The sequence below is a fragment of the Mugil cephalus genome, chromosome 22, assembly GCF_022458985.1.
Source record: "Mugil cephalus isolate CIBA_MC_2020 chromosome 22, CIBA_Mcephalus_1.1, whole genome shotgun sequence".
NCBI lineage: Eukaryota > Metazoa > Chordata > Actinopteri > Mugiliformes > Mugilidae > Mugil > Mugil cephalus.
Genome location: NC_061791.1, coordinates 950177 through 969857, shown reverse-complemented (window position 1 = coordinate 969857; position 19681 = coordinate 950177). Strand labels below are relative to the sequence as shown.

General features: G+C 44.4%; 3 protein-coding genes across 3 annotated transcripts in view; 2 read left to right on the top strand and 1 right to left on the bottom strand.

Moving 5' to 3' along the window:
* grip1 (glutamate receptor interacting protein 1) overlaps positions 1-10023 on the top strand; it is a 33087-nt gene extending 23064 nt beyond the window's left edge. Inside the window, exons 19-28 of the mRNA XM_047575359.1 lie at positions 594-733; positions 909-1112; positions 1683-1836; positions 1916-1954; positions 2194-2305; positions 2931-2963; positions 4489-4599; positions 4684-4800; positions 4882-5028; positions 5468-10023. Of these exons, the coding sequence (XP_047431315.1) occupies positions 594-733; positions 909-1112; positions 1683-1836; positions 1916-1954; positions 2194-2305; positions 2931-2963; positions 4489-4599; positions 4684-4800; positions 4882-5028; positions 5468-5764 (1354 nt within the window). The 3' untranslated portion in view covers positions 5765-10023. The remainder of the gene's footprint in view (positions 1-593; positions 734-908; positions 1113-1682; positions 1837-1915; positions 1955-2193; positions 2306-2930; positions 2964-4488; positions 4600-4683; positions 4801-4881; positions 5029-5467) is intronic.
* Positions 10024-10134: 111 nt separating this feature from the next.
* lsm8 (LSM8 homolog, U6 small nuclear RNA associated) lies at positions 10135-12101 on the top strand. Its single transcript, XM_047574898.1, has 4 exons — positions 10135-10318; positions 10643-10683; positions 11580-11707; positions 11790-12101. The coding sequence occupies exons 1-4, from the start codon at positions 10288-10290 to the stop codon at positions 11878-11880; spliced, it is 291 nt and encodes a 96-aa protein (XP_047430854.1). The 5' UTR covers positions 10135-10287; the 3' UTR covers positions 11881-12101.
* A 78-nt stretch (positions 12102-12179) lies between these two features.
* Positions 12180-19314, bottom strand: LOC125000406 (thymidine phosphorylase). The gene is made up of 9 exons (XM_047575955.1): positions 18677-19314; positions 18343-18545; positions 17587-17685; positions 16132-16261; positions 15434-15552; positions 15122-15284; positions 14412-14639; positions 14242-14307; positions 12180-13735 (listed from the first exon to the last, which is right to left on the bottom strand). Exons 1-9 carry the CDS (start codon positions 18792-18794, stop codon positions 13569-13571), a joined length of 1293 nt encoding a protein of 430 aa, XP_047431911.1. The 5' UTR covers positions 18795-19314; the 3' UTR covers positions 12180-13568.
* Positions 19315-19681: the final 367 nt, after the last annotated feature.

Sequence of the window (19681 nt, the reverse complement as noted above, 5' to 3'; positions counted from 1 at the left end):
TACTGAACCAGTCGTTTGTGTAACTGATGCTGAGACATAAAGGAAGGAAACATAAAATGAACAATGTCGCCCTCTGCTGCTCATAATTAATAACATAGTTACCGGGTTTTATCTGTAGATCGTTTCATTTTCCTCAGGTTAATTTCATTCTTTGTTTGTTGGTTTATTTTTGTTTGGTTTATGGTTTTATTTCTTATTATTTATTGGTTTTCTTTGTTATTATTTGATTTTAATATTATTATATTTATTCTCCCTTTTATTTATTTAGTGTTTTTTAGTTGTTTATTTTTGTTTTGTATCTGTATTTATTTATTTGTTATTATTTTATTTTAATATTATTATATTTATTTTTACTTTTATTTATTTAATGGTTTTTAGTTGTTTATTTTTGTTTTGTATTTCTATTTATTTATTTTATTTCTTTGTTATTATTTGTTATAGTCAGATATTATCTCGTTCAGTGTCGCAGCATAAAAGCTAATTACAGAACAGAACAGTGTTATGTGACATAAGCTGTTTAAACCGTGTTCTGAGATGTGAAATGAAGTAGTTGTCGTGGTCTTGGAGATGAAACCGTTTGTGTTTCTGTGCAGAACGGGTGCGATTCACGTGGGCGACCGGATCCTGGCCATAAACAGCAGCAGCCTGAAGGGGAAACCTCTGAGTGAAGCCATCAGTTTGCTGCAGCAGGCGGGAGAGACGGTGACGCTGAAGATCAAGAAGCAGGGAGAACGTACGACTCGTTTCATCAGCACTTTACATCTGAACAATGAAACGTGATTAATCGAGAATAAACATGAATCTAAAATCTAAATGAATCCACATGAACCGTGAGACGAGTCTGATCAACAGTCGAATAGTTTCACAGCTTTATATCTAAACCCCGAATCATCTGTTCGTCGTTTCAGTATCGAGCCCCAAGTCGTGCGTGATTGGTTCAGGCTTGGGCCCGGGGGCGGGGCTTAGCCAGGAGCACCAGGACGGAGAGGAGGAGCCTGTTGTCATGGTAGCGCCTCCGACCAACCAGCGAGCGTTCAGCACGCTCCCGTCCGTGGACAGCGCCGTGGAGTCCTGGGACGGGTCCAACATGGACGGCAGCTACACCGGCCCAGGTACGACTCCGCCCCTGAACCCCGGGACCAGGTCCCAGGCAGAACCGGTCCCAGGGAGAACCGGTCCCAGGCAGAACATCTGAACCACGGGACCAGGTCCCAGGTAGAACCAGGTCCCAGGTAGAACATCTGAACCACGGGACCAGGTCCCAGGTAGAACCGGTCCCAGGTAGAACCGGTCCCAGGTAGAACATCTGAACCACGGGACCAGGTCCCAGGTAGAACCGGTCCCAGGTAGAACCGGTCCCAGGTAGAACATCTGAACCAGGCGACCGGTCCAGGTCCGTCCCCGTGAACTCTGACCCTGGGACAGGTCCCAGGTAGAACCGGTCCCAGGTAGAACATCTGAACCACGGGACCAGGTCCCAGGTAGAACCGGTCCCAGGTAGAACCAGGTCCCAGGTAGAACATCTGAACCACGGGACCAGGTCCCAGGTAGAACCGGTCCCAGGTAGAACCTGAACCACGGGACCCGGTCCCAGGTAGAACCGGTCCCAGGTAGAACCGGTCCCGGGTAGAACCGGTCCCGTGTGAATGGGGCTTAACTGAACGTTTGTCTCCGTCTTCCAGCGCCACCCTTTCAGTCGTCTCCGTACAGTTTCCACGAGTGGCGCAACGCCAAGACGACCAACAGCCAATCGTCTTCCTCCGCCCGCCAGCGAGCCAATCCGCTGTCGGACCTGGGGCTGAGTGACGAGGACTGGGACCGCCCACCGCTCACAGGGTGAGGGGAGAGTAAATTTAAACGTCTGAAATGATTCGTTAGTGAAGGAAAGAAATGATGTTTGACGTTGTGTCTGCAGAGGCTGTAATCTGCCCAGTGGTCTAATCTCTGACAGCAGGTACCACGCTGACCTTTAACCTTTAACCCTTAACCCCGCCCCCCCCCCACACACACACTCCTCTAGCAGAACCCCTCACCTGGTGACCTTTGACCCCCGTCTCACCTGGTGGATGTGTCTCCTCCTCACCAGCATGACCACAAACCCCCGGCCTCCTGAATGTGTTGGTTAACTCCCACCTGGCTGCTCCTCTCCTCTGATTGGCTGAACCTCTGACCTCTGACCTCTGACCTGTCCAGGTTCACCGTGGGCCACGATGGGACGGAACCGGACCAGGAGGAGAACTTCTGGTCTCAGGCCCTGGAGGATCTGGAGACGTGTGGTCAGAGCGGCATCCTCAGAGAACTGGAGGTGAAACAACACGATGACGCGTCAGAATCAGTCGGAGCCGGAAATATTTAACGTAGATAAGAAACACGTGGAGACGACGTCAGACTCTACGATTTATTTATCACGTCATCAACAACAAACTGAAAGGAAACAGGAAATAACAGGACGTCAGTTCACGAGCTGAATGAGAAGAGGAACGAGAGGGAGGGAGGAAAGAGAAGAGAGGGAGGAGAGAAGGGAGGGAGGAAGGGAGGAAAGAGAGGGAGGAGAGAAGGGAGGGAGGAAGGGAGGAAAGAGAGGAAGGAGAGAAGGGAAGAGAGGAAGGAAAAAGGGAGGGAGGGAAGAGAGGAAGGGAGGAAAGAGGGAGGAAAGAAAGAGGGAGGGAAGAGAGAGAAGGAAAGAAAGAGAAGAATTCTGTTGACACATTTAAATTATTTTAAACCTCCTTGAACCAGATTCTCTCCTGTCTTCAGGTTCAGTATTAGTATTAATATTAATACTAATGTTATTATTATTAGTATTAATATTATTATTATTATTGTTATTTTACTGGTTTTTGTGCATTTATTTTTATTTTAATTTTAAATGTTTGTGCCGTGTTCAGTTGCGCAGCAGTAAAAAAGAGAAATGACTCCTTCTCTTCCAGGAGTCTGGGAAGGAGACGCACCTCCTCACTCTGGTATCCTCCTCCCTCCCCTCCACTAACTCACCCCGTCCTCCCCCGTCCTCCCCCGTCCTCCCCCTCTGTAACCGGACCTTGTCCAACGTTGGACATGTTCGCTGGTTTTCTGAATGCGACTAACTCACTCTATGGGCTGGTTCATAGGCGACGCGATGCACCGCTCACCCAGCAGGGGGCAGCAGAGGCACCGGTCCCACAGGACCCGGTTCCTCCTGGCTCTGGTTCTGGCTCTGGTTCTGGTTCTGGTCGTTCTCCGTGTGCTGTCCTAGACGTTAGTTTGTTCCACCTTCTGATATCTGAACCAGTTCCATGTTATTAATGAGGAACCTTGTTTCAGTGTCTCCATCCAGACTCATTATTCTTCTCTAAACATGAGATTATTAGATTATTACAGGTGAGCTACGGCTACGAGAACGTCAGATACGCTTAGAACGTCAAATACGCTTAGAACGTCAAATACGCTTAGAACGTCTTAAAACATCAGATACGCTTAGAATGTGAAGTAATTCGAGTACATCAAGTACATTTAGAACGTCAAGGTTTCGAATACGTTAAATATGTTTAGAACATCAAGCTTTGAGTACGTTTAAAACGTTGAGTACGTTTAATGACGAGTATTTAAAGTATGTTGCGAACGTTAAGTAACTGGAGTACGTCAAGTACTTTGAGAACGTCGAATACATTCAGAATGTTTACTTTGAGTAATTCGAATATGTTTAGAACGTCGAGTACTTTGAGTACGTTTAGAACATCAGTACCTCGATTATACGCTAAGTGCAGCAACATCGTCAACTTTGCATTTATCACATTTATCGTGAGATGGTGAAATGTCGTCGTATTGTTTTTGGTGGTGAATCTGTGAATCGATAAATGTGACGACGCGTTCGGAGACGCAGTCGTCTGTGAATCAGCCCTCAGAGCGCTCGGCGAGCTACAGACCGTGGTGGCGTTGGTGGCGTCCGTCATCGTGACATCCTCCAGCTTGTGACCAACCACGTGGCACAGTCATGTTGCATCAGGCATGGCGGTTTGAGCAACGCATGCCAGCAGAGCTTGTGCAAGGCCTGATGGGTAGTTGTGTCAGTCATGCATGTGGTCTGATATGAGTCCTGGATTCTGATTGGCTGAAGTGTTGTTTGACGTGAGAAACGACATGAGACACGTCTGGTTCGTTTCCTCTGGAGAAAAGTGAAGACCTGGTCAATAAATGGATGAATAGAAGCAGATACTGGACAGTAGAGATGCATCGGAAGGAAGGAAGGAAGGAAGCAAACAGTGTATCTTCCTTCCTTGCTTCCTTCCCTAGAAGCAGATGAAGTCACCAGTCGACTTCGTCCTTTAACAGCAGCAACAGGAAGTCAGAAGCTTCAGTGGAGGCTTTTAAAAGCAGCTCTGTCGACATAAACGAGTCCCGTCTGGTCCCAGCTGGAGTCAAAGCTTCTGCCCTTTAGTCTCCGTGTTTTTAACATCTGCCTCCTGATTGGTCGCCTCTGACTGGTGCTCTCTGATTGGCTGTCTCCAGGCAACCATCATGTCGGGCTCCACCCTCAGCCTGAACCACGACCCCGCCCCCCTGCGGAGCACGCTGGGACGCCAGGCCAGTTTCCAGGAGCGCAGCAGCTCCAGACCCCAGGTCCACGCTCTGAATGAATAACAGGTTATAGTTTGACTCCACTGAGTCCACACCCGGAGAATAACGTTCATGTAAATGTTCCAGGTGACGCCGCGCTCCAACACCTTGCCCTCGGACCCTCAGCGCCGAGCCTTTGCCATGAGGAAAATGAGGCAGGAGGTCAACGAGATACTGAACCAGAACCCTGTAGAACTCCACAAGGTGACGTTTGAGTGACGCTTCGCTCGTCAGTGACTGATTTTAAATGAGCTGGTTTTAACACTGATCCTGTGTTTTTTTTAGTTGACCCTGGAGAAAGTCTCGGACCTGGAAGACTTCGGTTTCAGTGTTTCGGACGGTTTGTTGGACCGCGGCGTCTACGTCAATAACATCCGACCGGGGGGACCGGCGGAGAAGGGCGGCCTCCGAGCCTACGACCGAATACTACAGGTACAAAAGCACAAAAAAACAGAAACTGAAACGAAGCCGGAACAAGAGAAACTAGAAGTCAGAGTCAACTTTACTGTCAGTTTCTTCTCAGGTACCAGACACACAAAGGAATCAAAGAAAAGGTTCTCACTATAACAAGGAAGGAAGGAAGGAAGGAAGGAAGGAAGGAAGGAAAGGGAAGGGAAGGGAAGGGAAGGGAAGAGAAGAACATAACTGAGACAGACAAATAAATAGTTCTCAGTGTTTGTGTAGAAGGAAGGAATGAGAAGTTGCATTGGGTTTGTTGAAGATGTTTCATCCAAGTCTTCAGGTCCTAGTTCCTGGTGGTGAGATTTATGAGGAACATCTCTAGAACCAGACTCTCTACCAGCTCTTTGGACCTAATGAACCTGTTCCAGTTTGAGGTCTTCTCCGTCTGAATAAGTTTTCTGTTTACCAGATCAACCATGTTCGGACCAGGGACTTTGACTGCTGCCTCGTGGTTCCTCTGATCGCAGAGTCTCCGAACCGACTGGAGCTCGTCATCAGCAGGAACCCTTCGTCCTCCTCGCTGGCCAATCACACCGACGGCACCGCCAACAGCAGCCACTCGCCTCAGCCAATCGGCAGCGAGCTGGGCCCGTCGGAGCTCTCCACGGGTCACGGAGAAGACGGCGGTCCGATCAAATGGAGCCAACCGGGAGACGGGTTGGGGGTGGCGTTCGGGGTGGGGCAGGTAACTAATAGTTCCTTATAGCAAAACAAAAAACTGGATCAGAGTGGATCCAGCCGGTTCTCACCAGACTGGACTGGAGAGGTCAGCGAGGAGGACGGTACAACACAGTGGACCTCCCATGGTGCTACACACACCCTCTGGATGAACTTTGACCTTTGACCACTTACGTTTGAGCCTTGAACTGCTGAAGCAGCCTGAAAGCACACTGATGGACCGGAGCAACTCCTCACGTTTCCACCGGAACCAGTTCTGCAGACTGGTTCTACTGGTGTCACTGATCCCACTGGAACCACAGCTGGAGCCTCTGGCCTAACGGGTCCAGGATTAATGGTTACGGGTCCTACTGAAGACACAGCCACGGCAACAGACCTAACTGGTCCAAAAACCCAGAACTAGGTCTCATCTGTCTTATTAAAGAGCCACAACTAGAGGCCAGTCCTACTGGTCCTAGGTACATAGGTTCTGGTCTTAGTCAGAGCCACACCCGGTGGTCTAACCCGGTCCAAGACACGGTTTTGGTTCATGGTCTCGCAGGTAACAGGACTGTAGGTGTCGGTGTTGCTTCTGGATGAAGACACATGGATGCTGGTCTTTGTGGTGGCAGAACCACGGCAACTGTTTCCTCTGACACCAGAACCACAACCAGTGTTCCTATTGGTCCAAGGCACGGGGCTTTTTCGTGGTCTTAATAGTCTGGGAACCGTGGGCACTGCTTCTAGGAGCCTAGAGCCATGAGTTCTGGTCCTACTAGAACCAGAACTCACTGTATCTTGCTGTACCGGCCAACAACCACAGCAGCACAAAGACTGATTGGACCCAGGTCCAGAACCCAGATTCTGCTGATGGACAGAAAGGTTGCCAAGGAGACTAGGGATGCTCCGATCGAGGGTTGATGTTATTGGGATCACCTGAACCAAATCAAGTCAAAGTCCAAAGTCTGTTCACTTACGTCAAAGGCCTGAGATCCACTAAAGGTAAAACTAGTTCACATGGTCTCGATTAATAATCTGACAACGACTCTTTTAACTCACACTAAATATGATCTGAGGAACCGTGGGAACCAGAAGGTTGAGATTCAGGTTTTGTTTGAGGTGCAAGTCTTGATACTTACAAGTGTAAAGTTGTAGATCAGATATGGGAGAGGAGGTGGTACGTGGAATCTCGAAGGCTGGGGTTCAGATTCCTAAATAAGATCATATCTAGACCATCAAATCTAATTATTTAATTCACCTGAAGCCTCAAATAATTTTAAGAAAACCCCAAAAGCACTTGAGCGACGTCGGCCCCCGACATGAACCGACCGGACGACAGAAATCAAACTTTGGTACGACGGTGGAGGACGCACAATCTCCAGGCAAATCCTTTGGGGTGGATTAGCATTAGCATTAGCATTAATCTAAAATAATGAAAAACGATTTCCAATAATTCATCAGCCGATACTGATCGGAGAATCCCTGACAAAATGGACTCAAAGACGAAGGGTTTACTGTTAAAACTTTAGTTCTGTGCCATGAATGAGCTGCAGATCGGATGATGATGATGATGATGATGATGATGATGATGATGATGATGATGATGATGATGATGATGAAGACGACACTGAGCAGTTCAATAAGAATCTTTTTTCTACTGTTTACACCCGTCGGACTGGCCACACTGTGTATGTATGTGTGAGTGTCTGTTTGTTTGTGCGCGTGTGCTAAAAACACGAGGCCAGTTAAGCCCCTCCCACTTCTAATTCCTAGTCGTGGCTTTGTCCCGCCCCTCCTCTTCCTGCGACCAATAGGAAGCCGGAGCAACGGGCAGACGGGCAGTTCTGATTGGCTGGAACCAATCAGGATAACTAACATTTACTTGCCTGTCTGTAATTGGTTCACGAAAAAAAAGAAGAAGAAAAAAAAAACAACCAATCAGCTCCTGGGAAGAAGCCAAGCATGACCCCGCCCCTACTCCCACAAAGCCCCGCCCCCTCCCTCCCTTCCTAACCGGCCCCAGTAACAGTGATCTATTATGCTAATCGATCGGTGTGTTGTTTTGTTTCTTTGTTTTTTTTTTTGTTTGACTATTGTCAGTTCTCTGTTTGTTTGTTTGTTTGTTTGTTAGTTTGTTTCCATGGCGACTGAACCTGAAAAGATGTAAAATAGATTTAAGAGCGGTTCCGTCCCGTCGCTGTTCATATCAAAACCCCCGAAAACCTTCACGTCATAACCTCGAAAACATAAGAAAAAAAGGAACCTGTGACAGTTAATACTTAATTAATACTAGTGTGTGTGTGTGTGTGTGTGTGTGTGTGTGTGTGTACCCGCTCTCACCTCAGTCTGAACTAAACCAGCCAATCAGAACCCTCCTTCAGCACCAACAACCAATTAAAACTCTTCCTGAGGACAATCCGGAATCTGCCCGGTAACACGGCTGTGATTGGCTGCGCAAACTCAGGCGGCAAACTCAACGTCTGAGCGATGAAGTCCATGCGGAAGTGCAAAAAAGCTGCAGTTCATCTAGTGGCCACTTGAGGCTCCAAAAGGGAGCAAATCCCCATAGAGCCCCATGTTAAAAAGCCCAACTTTACAGCTTTATTAAACATGTTTACAGCCCGCTACAAAAAACTACTGTCACTATTCATGACAACTGTATGGGGGATTTTTTTTCTAACTCATGAGTTCATTTTTTTGATATTGAGGTTTAAAAATCTCCTTAATTAACGGCCTTCCCGCTTTGAGTGAACAGTAGCGGAGAGTTGGGTGGGCGTGTCTCAACGTCCAGGCTGCTTTAGCTCCGCCCCAACACGACCCTCATGCCCATATTTGGAATATCTGCGTGTGGGCAGAGTGAAGCACATCCAACATGGCGGCCGCAGGCTCCACTATTAGCTTCGTTTTAGATTTCAAGTACAGCGCTAACATACGGTTGTTATGTGGCTAGCAGACACTGAGCGTCGCGCCATATCACGTGGCTACACGCATAGCACAAGGCCAGGAGATGAGTTTACCATCTATTAGTGCATGGGCAACACGGCCTATACATGGTTAGCATACAGTTTATAAAAGGCTAACGGTTTATCTCAGCTGGTGTGTGGTTAGCACAAACTTTGCACAAAGCTAACACAGGGCTAACATCAACTAAAGAGATTTAGCAAAAGACCTGGCTGTTAAAGCTATAGCTTGACACCTAACATAAAGTTAGCAAACACATTAGAAGCATAACTAGGTGTTAGCTAACAATGCTAATTGTTCATTAGCATACAATGTACACTAAGAGTACGTTTGACACCTTTATGCTAGCCAAAGTAGATAAAACAACAACATGACAGCACAAGGCTAACATCTACAACGAGGCTAACATTTGGCTAACGTTGTATGAATAACACCGAGCTATGTACACCTTGATAATGTAACTAGCACAGGGCACAGTCCGTTAGCGACACAGTTCTGACACCCAAGATAACAAAGCTAGCGAGCTAACCTGGGTAGCATATAGTTAGCACTAGGGTTTAGTTAGCACACGAGTAGCTGTCAGTTAGCACATGCTCTGTTTTACGCCTAACATTACACAAACAACACATTTCATCGTTCAGCTGAGACAAACTGTTCCACCAATAGGAGCAAGCCGCGAAGCTGAGGGGGCGTGGCTTCAGGATGACCTAAAAGCCATACACACTCTCTTTGTGTGCATGTGGGAAGTGTGTTTGTGTTCATCCGTATGTTTGTCTTAGCGTGTGTGTGTGTATTCGTATGCATGTCTGTGTTGTGTGTGTTTGTGTGTGTGTAACATTGCAGGGATTTGCACTCACCTCAGCAAGACGTCCACGCACACACACACACATACACACACATAACACACGCACACATAACACACGCACACATTAAACACACACACACACAACACATTTAACACACACATGCATTGCACTGCCATCTGAACTATGGGTCTGATTCGTTTCCATGTAGCTTCACCAACCAAACTGTATTTTTCTTTAAAGGAACAGGGATGTTGTAAAGTATTTTTGTACAGATTTAATACTTTGGTAGCATGACGTTCCCAACGTTCCTCAAGTTCCTGACGTTCCTCAAGTTCCTGGTGTCTGATCTTCTCCTCCACCCCCCTTTGTATGGACGACTACTGAGCAACAATAAAGATAAAGAGACCTGCTGGGACTCTGGACTCGTTTCTTATCAAAAACATTACAAACTGAAACTTCACTGAGTTAAAAGTGTTAAAAGTTGAAATCACATGAATCAATAATTTGTTACACATGAATAAATAAAGATGTAGCTGCTTCACTTCCTTCCTTTGGTTATTCTTTCCTTCCCTGTTTCCTTCTCTCCTCCCCTGTTTCCTTTCCTTCCCTGTTCAGTGTGACGCATCGCTCGGTGCTCTCCTCTCCTGTCTGGCTGCTCCGTAGATCTGTGCTCGGTTAATCCGGTCTTCGCTCTTCTCCTTCCGGTGTGTTTTTCAGTTCGTAGTGAACCGGTGGAAAACATTCACCGACGGCCGCGTTGGATTAATAACGGAATAAATAAATATTTAATAAACCGGGAGGAAACATGTCCACCGCCCTGGAGAGCTACATTAACCGTATCCTGCTGCTGCTAGCCGGCTAACACGCTAGCATGCTAACCGCCCGTTTGAATGAATGAGTAAACGTTTGTTAGCTTAGCCTGTTAGCTGGGATGTTTATGTTTCATCCTCAGTAATAAAGCCGCGATTTACACATTTAGTGACATATCGCAGAGGTTTTCTCTGGAAATGCGATGCTATCGTTAGCATCAGTAGCTCTGACAGACACGTTATTGACCCGAGCCGATGCTAAATCTTTAGCTCCTGTTTTAGTTGTGAAGTTAAAACATTTTTATTCACTTTAAACGTGTTGTTGTTTTTCTTTAACTGGTATTTGTTCAGGTACTGTGGCCATAGTCACCTCAGACGGAAGAATGATTGTGGTGAGTTCAAAGACCTCGCAAATAGACCTCCCTCCATCCATCCTTCCATCCTTCCCTCCATCCTTCCTTCCTTCCATCCTCCCCTCTTTCTTTCTTTCCGTCCTTCCCTCACGTTCCTTTTTTTCCTTCCTTCCATCCTTCCTTCCTTCCTTCCTTTATTCCTTCTTCCCTTCTTTACTTCCTTCCTTTATTCCTTCCTTCCTTCCTTCCTTTCCTCCCTTCCATCCCTCCTTCCCTTCCTTCCTTCCCTCCTTCCCTTCCTCCCTCTCTTCCTTCCTTCCTTCCTTTATTCCTTCCTTCCTTTCCTCCCTTCCACCCTTCCTTCCCTTTCCCCCTCCATTCCTTCCCTCCTTACCTTCCTTCCTTCCTTCCTTCCTTCCATCCTTCATTCCTTCCTTTATTCCTTCTTCCCTTCTTTACTTCCTTCCTTCCTTCCTTCCTTCCTTCCTTCCTTCCATCCCTCCTTTCCTTCCTTCCATCCTTCCCTTCCTTCCCTCCTTCCTTTCCTCCCTTCCACCCTTCCTCCCTCTCTTCCTTCCTTCCTTCCTTCCTTCCTTTATTCCTTCCATCCCTCCTTCCCTCCCCCCCTCCATTCCTTCCTTCCCATCCTTCCCTTCCTTCCCTCCTTCCTTTCCTCCCTTCCACCCTTCCTCCCTCTCTTCCTTCCTTCCTTCCTTCCTTCCTTTATTCCTTCCATCCCTCCTTCCCTTCCCCCCTCCATTCCTTCCTTCCCTTCCTTCCCTTCCTTCCTTCCTTCCTGTCTGTGCCTCTACACAGTGTTTGTCTCCATCTACTGGTCTAATACTGGTACTGCATTGAATGGAGTGTAGCCATAATTAGCTTAGCCTAGCCTAGCCTAGCCTAGCCTAGCTCAGCGCTGTGGTTGTTGTCCTCAGGGGACCCTGAAGGGCTTCGATCAGACCATCAACCTGATTCTGGACGAGAGTCATGAGCGCGTGTTCAGCTCCAGTCAAGGGGTGGAGCAGGTGGTTCTGGGACTTTACATCGTCCGCGGAGACAACGTGTGAGTCCTCGTCGTCCTCGTCGTCTCAGTCTTCACACAAACCTTCACCTCTAAGAGTCTGATCTGTTTATTTGTGTCTCAGGGCTGTGATCGGGGAGATCGACGAGGAGACGGACTCCACCCTGGATCTAGGAAACATCAGAGCCGAGCCCCTAAACTCCGTGGTCCACTGACCTCTGACCCCCCCGACACCCCATCCCATCCCTGGACCGCCGTCTCCATGGTAACGGATGAAGGCCCGGCTCCGTGCGTCCGACAGGAGTTTGTTTTCTCTTTGTATTTTTTTATAAATAAAATAAAAAGACTTGTTGATGTTGATAAATGGACTTTTGTGTTCTGTTTTTGTCAAAACTGGGATTGTTTAATAAAGTTTCATTTGTTGTAAAAAAAAAAATCTAGTTTGTTTTATTTAACTAAAGGCGACTGATTTTTTTTAATAATTCAGTTAGAATTAAAACATAGAGTCAAACAGTTTTTTGAGTTAAACTGAATTTTATTGGATCATGATCACACATTCAGAGGTTAGTAAAGACAAAGTGAAATACATGGAAGAAGTTGTTACACAAAGCAGCAGCAGCACCTCGCGTTTGTAATTTTGTGCTCAGGATGTTTTATAATGTGGATTTATCATTTTTATCACCGCCACCAGGGGGCGCTGCTGTGCAGGCGAGGATTTTTAGCTTTTACAGGTTTTCCTGTATCAATAATGTTGTTGCGCGTAAGCTAATAAGAAATAAACTTTGTCCCCAATGAAATGTGCTGAAGGCAGTTTCCTCTGTAGACGCTGTTTGTAGCGTAGCTGTGTGTGAATAGTTAGTTGCGCCTGATGCTGTTGTGACGTTCAGGACCCAGAGGATTCTCATTGGACGATTGGAAGCGGGGGGCGGGGACTGCACAGGTCAGCTAATAGCAGTAAAACAACACAGCGGAGAAAAAACACTGGAGGATGAAGGCGAAAACTAAATTCTGCCAAATGGTCTCATCTGTAAGCGGAAAAAAAAAAAAAAAAAAACTCAATTACTGGTTAAAAATAAATCAGACATGTTCTCACATAGTCTGAATAATTTTCTTAATCTGTTGCATAGTCTTTGGTTGATGGTCCATTAATATTCTTTCTCATACATATATAATTGTGGGTCAAATGTTTTGTCATGACACCGTCTTTCTGTGTTGTGTACCTGCCTTCGGACTACGACGGAAAATTAGCATCTGTGCTAAGTCCGGCGCATTTACACTGATGACTAACGCATGAATGTTAATTAATGGTCATTGTCCCAATTTATCATTAATAATAATAATAATGATTAATAATAATAATAATTGTGTTGACTATTTGGCTGGTGTGAGGTTCAGGACTTTGTCAGAAGTTGGAGATAAAGGTTTTTGGAGCATAATGACCGGAGGATTTAATAATTTCTCAAGAGGTTAAAGACAAAAGTAGGACTTTGAACCCGAGTGGTTTCTAAGGAAAACGTGGTTCACTGGGAACTTGTGGAAAAGGCACTTGGTGAGTGTAATTTATTTTTAATGTAAATGGAACTGATATATTTTATGCGGTATGTGTCTGTGGTGCTGAAATGTGGGTTTGGCTTTGTAATGTAATGTGTGGTGACTTTGTATATTGATTGCTGTGTGATGCCATGAAACATGGTGTTTTTATTGTTGTCACAGATCTTGGACGCCGCTGTTTGTTGGCGCGGCTGATGTGATGATATACATCGTCAGACTGGCACTGTTTGTGTGATGGTTTCATTCAGCTACAACTTTTGTCGTGAGGCTCAGTTGCTTGATGTGTTTTGTTGTGAGGGTGTAAATTGTGGATTATAAGATTTTCCCTCCAGAATCTCCGATGACTGTTGCATTAGAGTTGATCTGGAAGAAGAACCTCCGCCACCAGTTTGGGGCCGTGCTGCGTTTGGGTGCCGTCGTCTTTCTGGACCTTCAGGGCGCTCTGAAGCCGACTGGTCAGGTCTGGGGTCAGGGGCGGAGTCTCGTAATGGATCCGCACCCACGGGGAGCCTGCAAAACATCATCATCATCATCATCACCATCATCTTCATCATCATCATCATCATCATCTTCATCATCACCATCATCACCATCATCACCATCATCATCATCATCTTCATCATCATCACCATCACCATCATCACCATCATCATCATCATCACCATCATCATCATCATTATCTTCATCACCATCATCTTCATCATCATCATCATCACCATCATCATCACTATCATCATCACTATCATCATCATCATTATCTTCATCATCTTCATCATCTTCATCATCTTCATCATCATCATCACCATCATCTTCATCATCTTCATCATCATCATCATCATCATCTTCATCATCTTCATCATCTTCATCATCATCATCATCATCTTCATCATCTTCATTATCATCATCTTCATCTTCATCATCATCATCATCATCTATCTTATCTCTCTCATCATATACATCACTCCCCCATCTTGATTCGACAAACATCTCTATCCGCACCTTCTGATCTGACCCGAGACATTAGCTCGCCCCCCGCAACAACTTATGAAGAACCTCCGCCAAAGCCATACCGTCGATGTCCGCAACGACACCTACAGGAAGAAGAAGATAAACAAATAAATGTTTTTAGTTTAGCCACATAATTATAATATAATATGAATATATATATATTTCTTTTTTTTTTTTCCTGTCGCACCATCAGTAGGAGCGGTCAGTTCCTGCTGGAACTCAGATTTCCTCAAGACGCTGAAGTAGTCGCAGTGGGCGGAGCATAGAGCGCGAGCCGTCTCTTTGGCCACGCCCTGAGCCTCCATCATTTCCTGGAACTTCTTCAGAGCGGCTCCACCATTCACGGCTTCGGAAATCCGTTTGCTGCCCTCTGATTGGTCGGGAACCAAGCCGACCATCATCAGCAGGACGCCCCCTTCAGGAAGACACGGGTAATATTTAAATAAAGTATTTCGGGGAAATACACAAAAAAGTCCACGATCACGAATATTAAAAATAAAAATATAAACACGTTTACACAGTGTAATAACTCATTAAGGTTTAAATTATTATTTCAAAGAAAAAAAAAATTCTCCAAAATTCAAAATGGTAAATAGTCTAATGGTTTTATTTACTGATATGAATCAATGTTGCTAACAATATTTATATATTTTTATTTAAGGCTATGGCTTAAACTTACTTAATAATCTGATAATCAATTAATTATCAGATAATTTATGATTTTGTTGAGCTAAAAGCAAAGATTTAAAAAAACACTTTTTTAAATTAATAAAAAATAAAATGATCAATTACAAATATCACTTAGCATCACCTTTAGCATCCCTTAATGAACCAAATATTCAGCGATTCATCTTAAGGTTTCAGTTTTACGACACGTTCAGTTTCATTTCTCGTTACCCAGACTCATCACCAGCTCCATGAGGTCATCGGGTCCCTTCCCCTTCAGCGTCTCCAGGGATTCGATCACCTCCAGACTGTTGCCCACACACCGACCGATCGTACCGTCCATCCGGCTCAGGGCCGCCGCCGTTTTTATGCCCAACCCGTTTCCTGTGTCCACCTGAAACAAGAACGAGGCTGAGTTCACTCAAATATTTATATCCTGTAAATGACAGAGATTTAAACTTTAGTTCCACTTCTTTTCATTCACCACCACTTTATTACTCCCTGTTTCACATTAAAGGCTTATTTTATGTGAATGTGTGCTACCATCAGCTTTGCTAGCTCTTTAGCTCCGTCCAGGTCTTTGTAGAGAGCAGCTCGTCCAAACTTCACGTCCAGCACCAGAGCAGAAAGCGACTCAGCACCTTTCTTTGAGATGATGGAACCTGGAAATCAGCACAGCCACACATGTAAAGTGTTTGAAACCCAACAGACTGTACATAAATATGGACGCCACGTCCACGATATCGTTTCCCCGCCCACACTTCCTCCAGATTCACTGGTGTTTTCCTTTAATTAATGCTACACTCTGCTCTGCCTCCACCAGCTACAAGGAAATGTTGGACTTAATTTTAAACTCTCATGCTCCCATCGGACGTCTTTATGTAGCGGTTGGCATGGCAACCGGTGGTGACCATTGTGTCACATCCTGTTTCTATAGCATCAAATAACGAACTAAAACAAAACTCATCCAAAAAAGTGACACTTGAACATTCAGCAACATTATAACAACATTATAAAATGACAGAAACCATCCTTGATTTTTGTTTTTGACATGTATTCTAGTGTTTTAGTTTGGCCCAAGTCCCACCCACTAACATGGGGGGGCGGAGCATAGGACCTATACTGCAGCCAGACACCAGGGGGAGCTCTACTAGCTTTGGCTTGACTTTAGAGGAGCTGCTCCATCCATATTTATAGTCTCATAACTGTTGTGGTTTGTGTTTGTGGACCCAGGTCAGTACCGGTGATGAGCGGTACACTGTCCACGGTGCTGGTGACGTCCCGCAGAGCGTACAGGACTCGATCTGCAGGAACCAGCGTCTCCGTTTGACCCACGATGCAACAGCCCACCGAGCCGACGATGTTCAGGATCTGCAGTGAGTCTGAGGTCAGTACCTCCAATGAAACAATGGCTCCATGTGTAGCAGGAAAACACTTGTACTGAAGGAGTTTAAAATCCTGCATGATTTCAAAATTCCATCACACACTAAATCCTATCGCCAATCTCAAACACGCACACACTACAGGATTTAATTTAGATTATCCTCTCAGATCAGACACTGTTGTCTAAATACTCCAGGCCAGTAGGTGGCAAGAATGCACCCGTAAATGTGTCAATTAAACCCAAAAGATAAAGAAGATTTATTTTAACTTGACAAAAGAAAAACACACACACACACAAAGGTTTTAAGAGTGCAGAGATTTTAACTGTTTTAATATTTATCTACAGTAGCATGCCAGCTAATGTTAGCCTAGGGGTGGATTGTTGTTTACTGTTGCTTGGCAACAACATTTGATCGGTTTGTCTCACTGATTTCTGTAAAGTCATCAAGATTTGAAATCCTAAATGTCAAGACATGTCTGATATGAATCACAGCTGATCTGTAAACATATCACATTATAAGAATATAAGGAATCTGAGGAATGAATGTGGGATGAATCTGAGAAATTAATCTGAGGAAAGAATCTGGAGTGAATGTGGGATGAATCTGGAATTAATCTGGGATGAATGTGGGATGAATGTGGAATGAATCTGGGGATTGAATGTGGGATGAATGTGGGATGAATGTGGGATAAATTTGGGATGAATCTGGAATTAATGTGGGATGAATGTGGGATGAATCTGAGGAATGAATGTGGGATGAATCTGGAATGAATCTGGGATGAATGTGGGATGAATGTGGAATGAATCTGGGGATTGAATGTGGGATGAATGTGGGATGAATGTGGGTTGAATCTGGGGAATGAATGTGGGATGAATCTGGGGAATGAATGTGGGATGAATCTGGGGAATGAATGTGGGATGAATCTGGAATGAATCTGGGGATTGAATGTGGGATGAATGTGGGATGAATGTGGGATGAATCTGGGGAATGAATGTGGGATGAATGTGGGATGAATCTGTAATGAATCTGGGATAAATTTGGGATGAATGTGGAATGAATCTGGGGATTGAATGTGGGATGAATGTGGGATGAATGTGGAATGAATCTGGGGATTGAATGTGGGATGAATGTGGGATGAATGTGGGTTGAATCTGGGGAATGAATGTGGGATGAATCTGAGGAATGAATGTGGGATGAATCTGGGGAATGAATGTGGGATGAATTTGGAATGAATCTGGAATTTACGTCTTTGATTCTTCCACCAGAATAAACCTCTGAGTTTAGATTTTGGTTAAAGATCAGTTTCTTCACCTGCTCCCGGGACTGCTGGACTTTGTACCCTGGAATTGATTCCAGTTTATCCAGAGTTCCTCCAGTATGAGCTAAGCCCCGCCCACTGATCATAGGCACCTGTAAACAAGAACACCTGAGGTTAGGACGTCAGAGTTACACAGCGTGACATCAGAATAATAATAATAATTAATGTATTTGACCGATTTAAGAACATTTCTGTACTTTTATTTTTTTTTTATTTTGCATATGACATTTATTTCTGTTTTCATATTTTTGGGGAACACTGACCCACTCTGATTTTATTTTATATTTTTCTTCTCATTTGTATTTTGCACATTTATTTTTAGATATTTTGAAATTATTTTTAAATGGAAATGTTAAATAAATACATTTTGGATGATACATCTTTTAAAATTTATTTGTAATTTATTTATTTATTCAAGAATTCTTTGGATGTTAAATTTAGATTTTTTATATTTTTAACATTTTTCATACTTTCTGTTGGTCTGTAACCTACAATGGTTTTAAAAAGTCTTAAATTTCACTTATTCAAATCTGCAGAAACGCTGATATATTATATTATATTATATTATATTATATTATATTATATTATATTATATTATATTATATTATATGGATATTTATTAGTCAACTACTCTACATCATTACATGATAGTAACCTATTTAAAACAGTAAAATAAACAAATAATAATAATAATAAAGCAAAAATCGACAATAATCTCACAGTGATGCTGATAAATCCAGTAGCTCTACCTTACAGCCGCAGGCAGCTAGCGCCGGTGCTAACACCAGGCTAACTTTATCTCCCACGCCTCCAGTCGAGTGTTTGTCGACCACCAGCTTCCTCCACTCCTCCGGCCACGACAACACTTCCCCCGATAACATCATCTCTTTGGTCAGGCTCTGGGTCTCCGTGACGACCATTCCCTTCATCCAGATAGCCATTAGCATAGCACCTTAAAGACAGGAAGCAGAAAATGAGATGAGAGGAGGTTCAGAGGAGGTTTAGAGGAGGTTTAGAGGAGTTTTAGAGGAGGTTTAGAGGAGGTTTAGAGGAAGCAGATGGAGGCTGGTGGAGGTTTAGTACCTATCTGACAGTCCTGGCGGGGCTCAGACGTGACGGCCTGGATCAAGGCTTTAATGTCTTCGTGGCTGAACTGTCCTCCGTCCCTCTTCTTCCTGATCAGATCCTGCATCGAAGACATTTTGTCCTGGAAATGAAAGCAGAGAAACAGAGACAGAGCTGAGGAAGAAATGGAAGTGATGGAAAGTGAAACTGAAAGTGATGCTGCCTGACTGGTCCTTTTATATCCTCACTTCTTAAAGACGTCCCACATCCAGTCCGTCACAGTCACATGAGCGTCTCTGTCCAATGAGACTCTGATGCTCATGACTTATTTATCGATATCTGAGCTCTGACTGTCGAGCCGTTTTTATTCGTCCTCTCGTGACCTTTGGACAAACAGAACTCACCCTGTTCTGTGTTTTTTTTGTTGTTTTTTTCATTCTCAACCAGATGTTTCCTGTTATTCTGACACTGATCATGATTTCTTACATTCCTGCATCTCTTATTCATCCTGGATTCACCGTATGAACATGATAAATTTATTGATAGATTGAAGTGTTTATTTCGAATATGAAACAACACAAAAAAGAATAAGACGATCGTCTAAACGGTGCTGATAGTTGGAAAGGAGGACATCTAACACCTGAACATCTAATAATCTGGTCATTTGAAGTTGAATACTTCAGCACATTCTTTCAAATCTTTTTTTTTTTTTTAAACTTATTCTGTGGATTTGTTGTAGTGCTGCAGGTCACCAGGGTGGGGCGCTCCTGAGCGGAGTTTATGACTTTTCTCTCAAAACTTCGACTTTTTTCCTCTTTTTTCTCAAAGTGCACGATGAAAAATGATTCTACCTCCTCTCATTTTTTTGTCTCACCTTTGGCCCTGATGCTCCTTCATCTGATGTTTTTCCAAACGTCTGTTTTCTTTCTCTTCACTCCTGATTTTTCCTGCTTCTAAACCTCCTTAATGCTGCTTTATGTTTTGTTTTGTTCCGTTTCCAAGCTGCAGGAACTTTTTAAATAC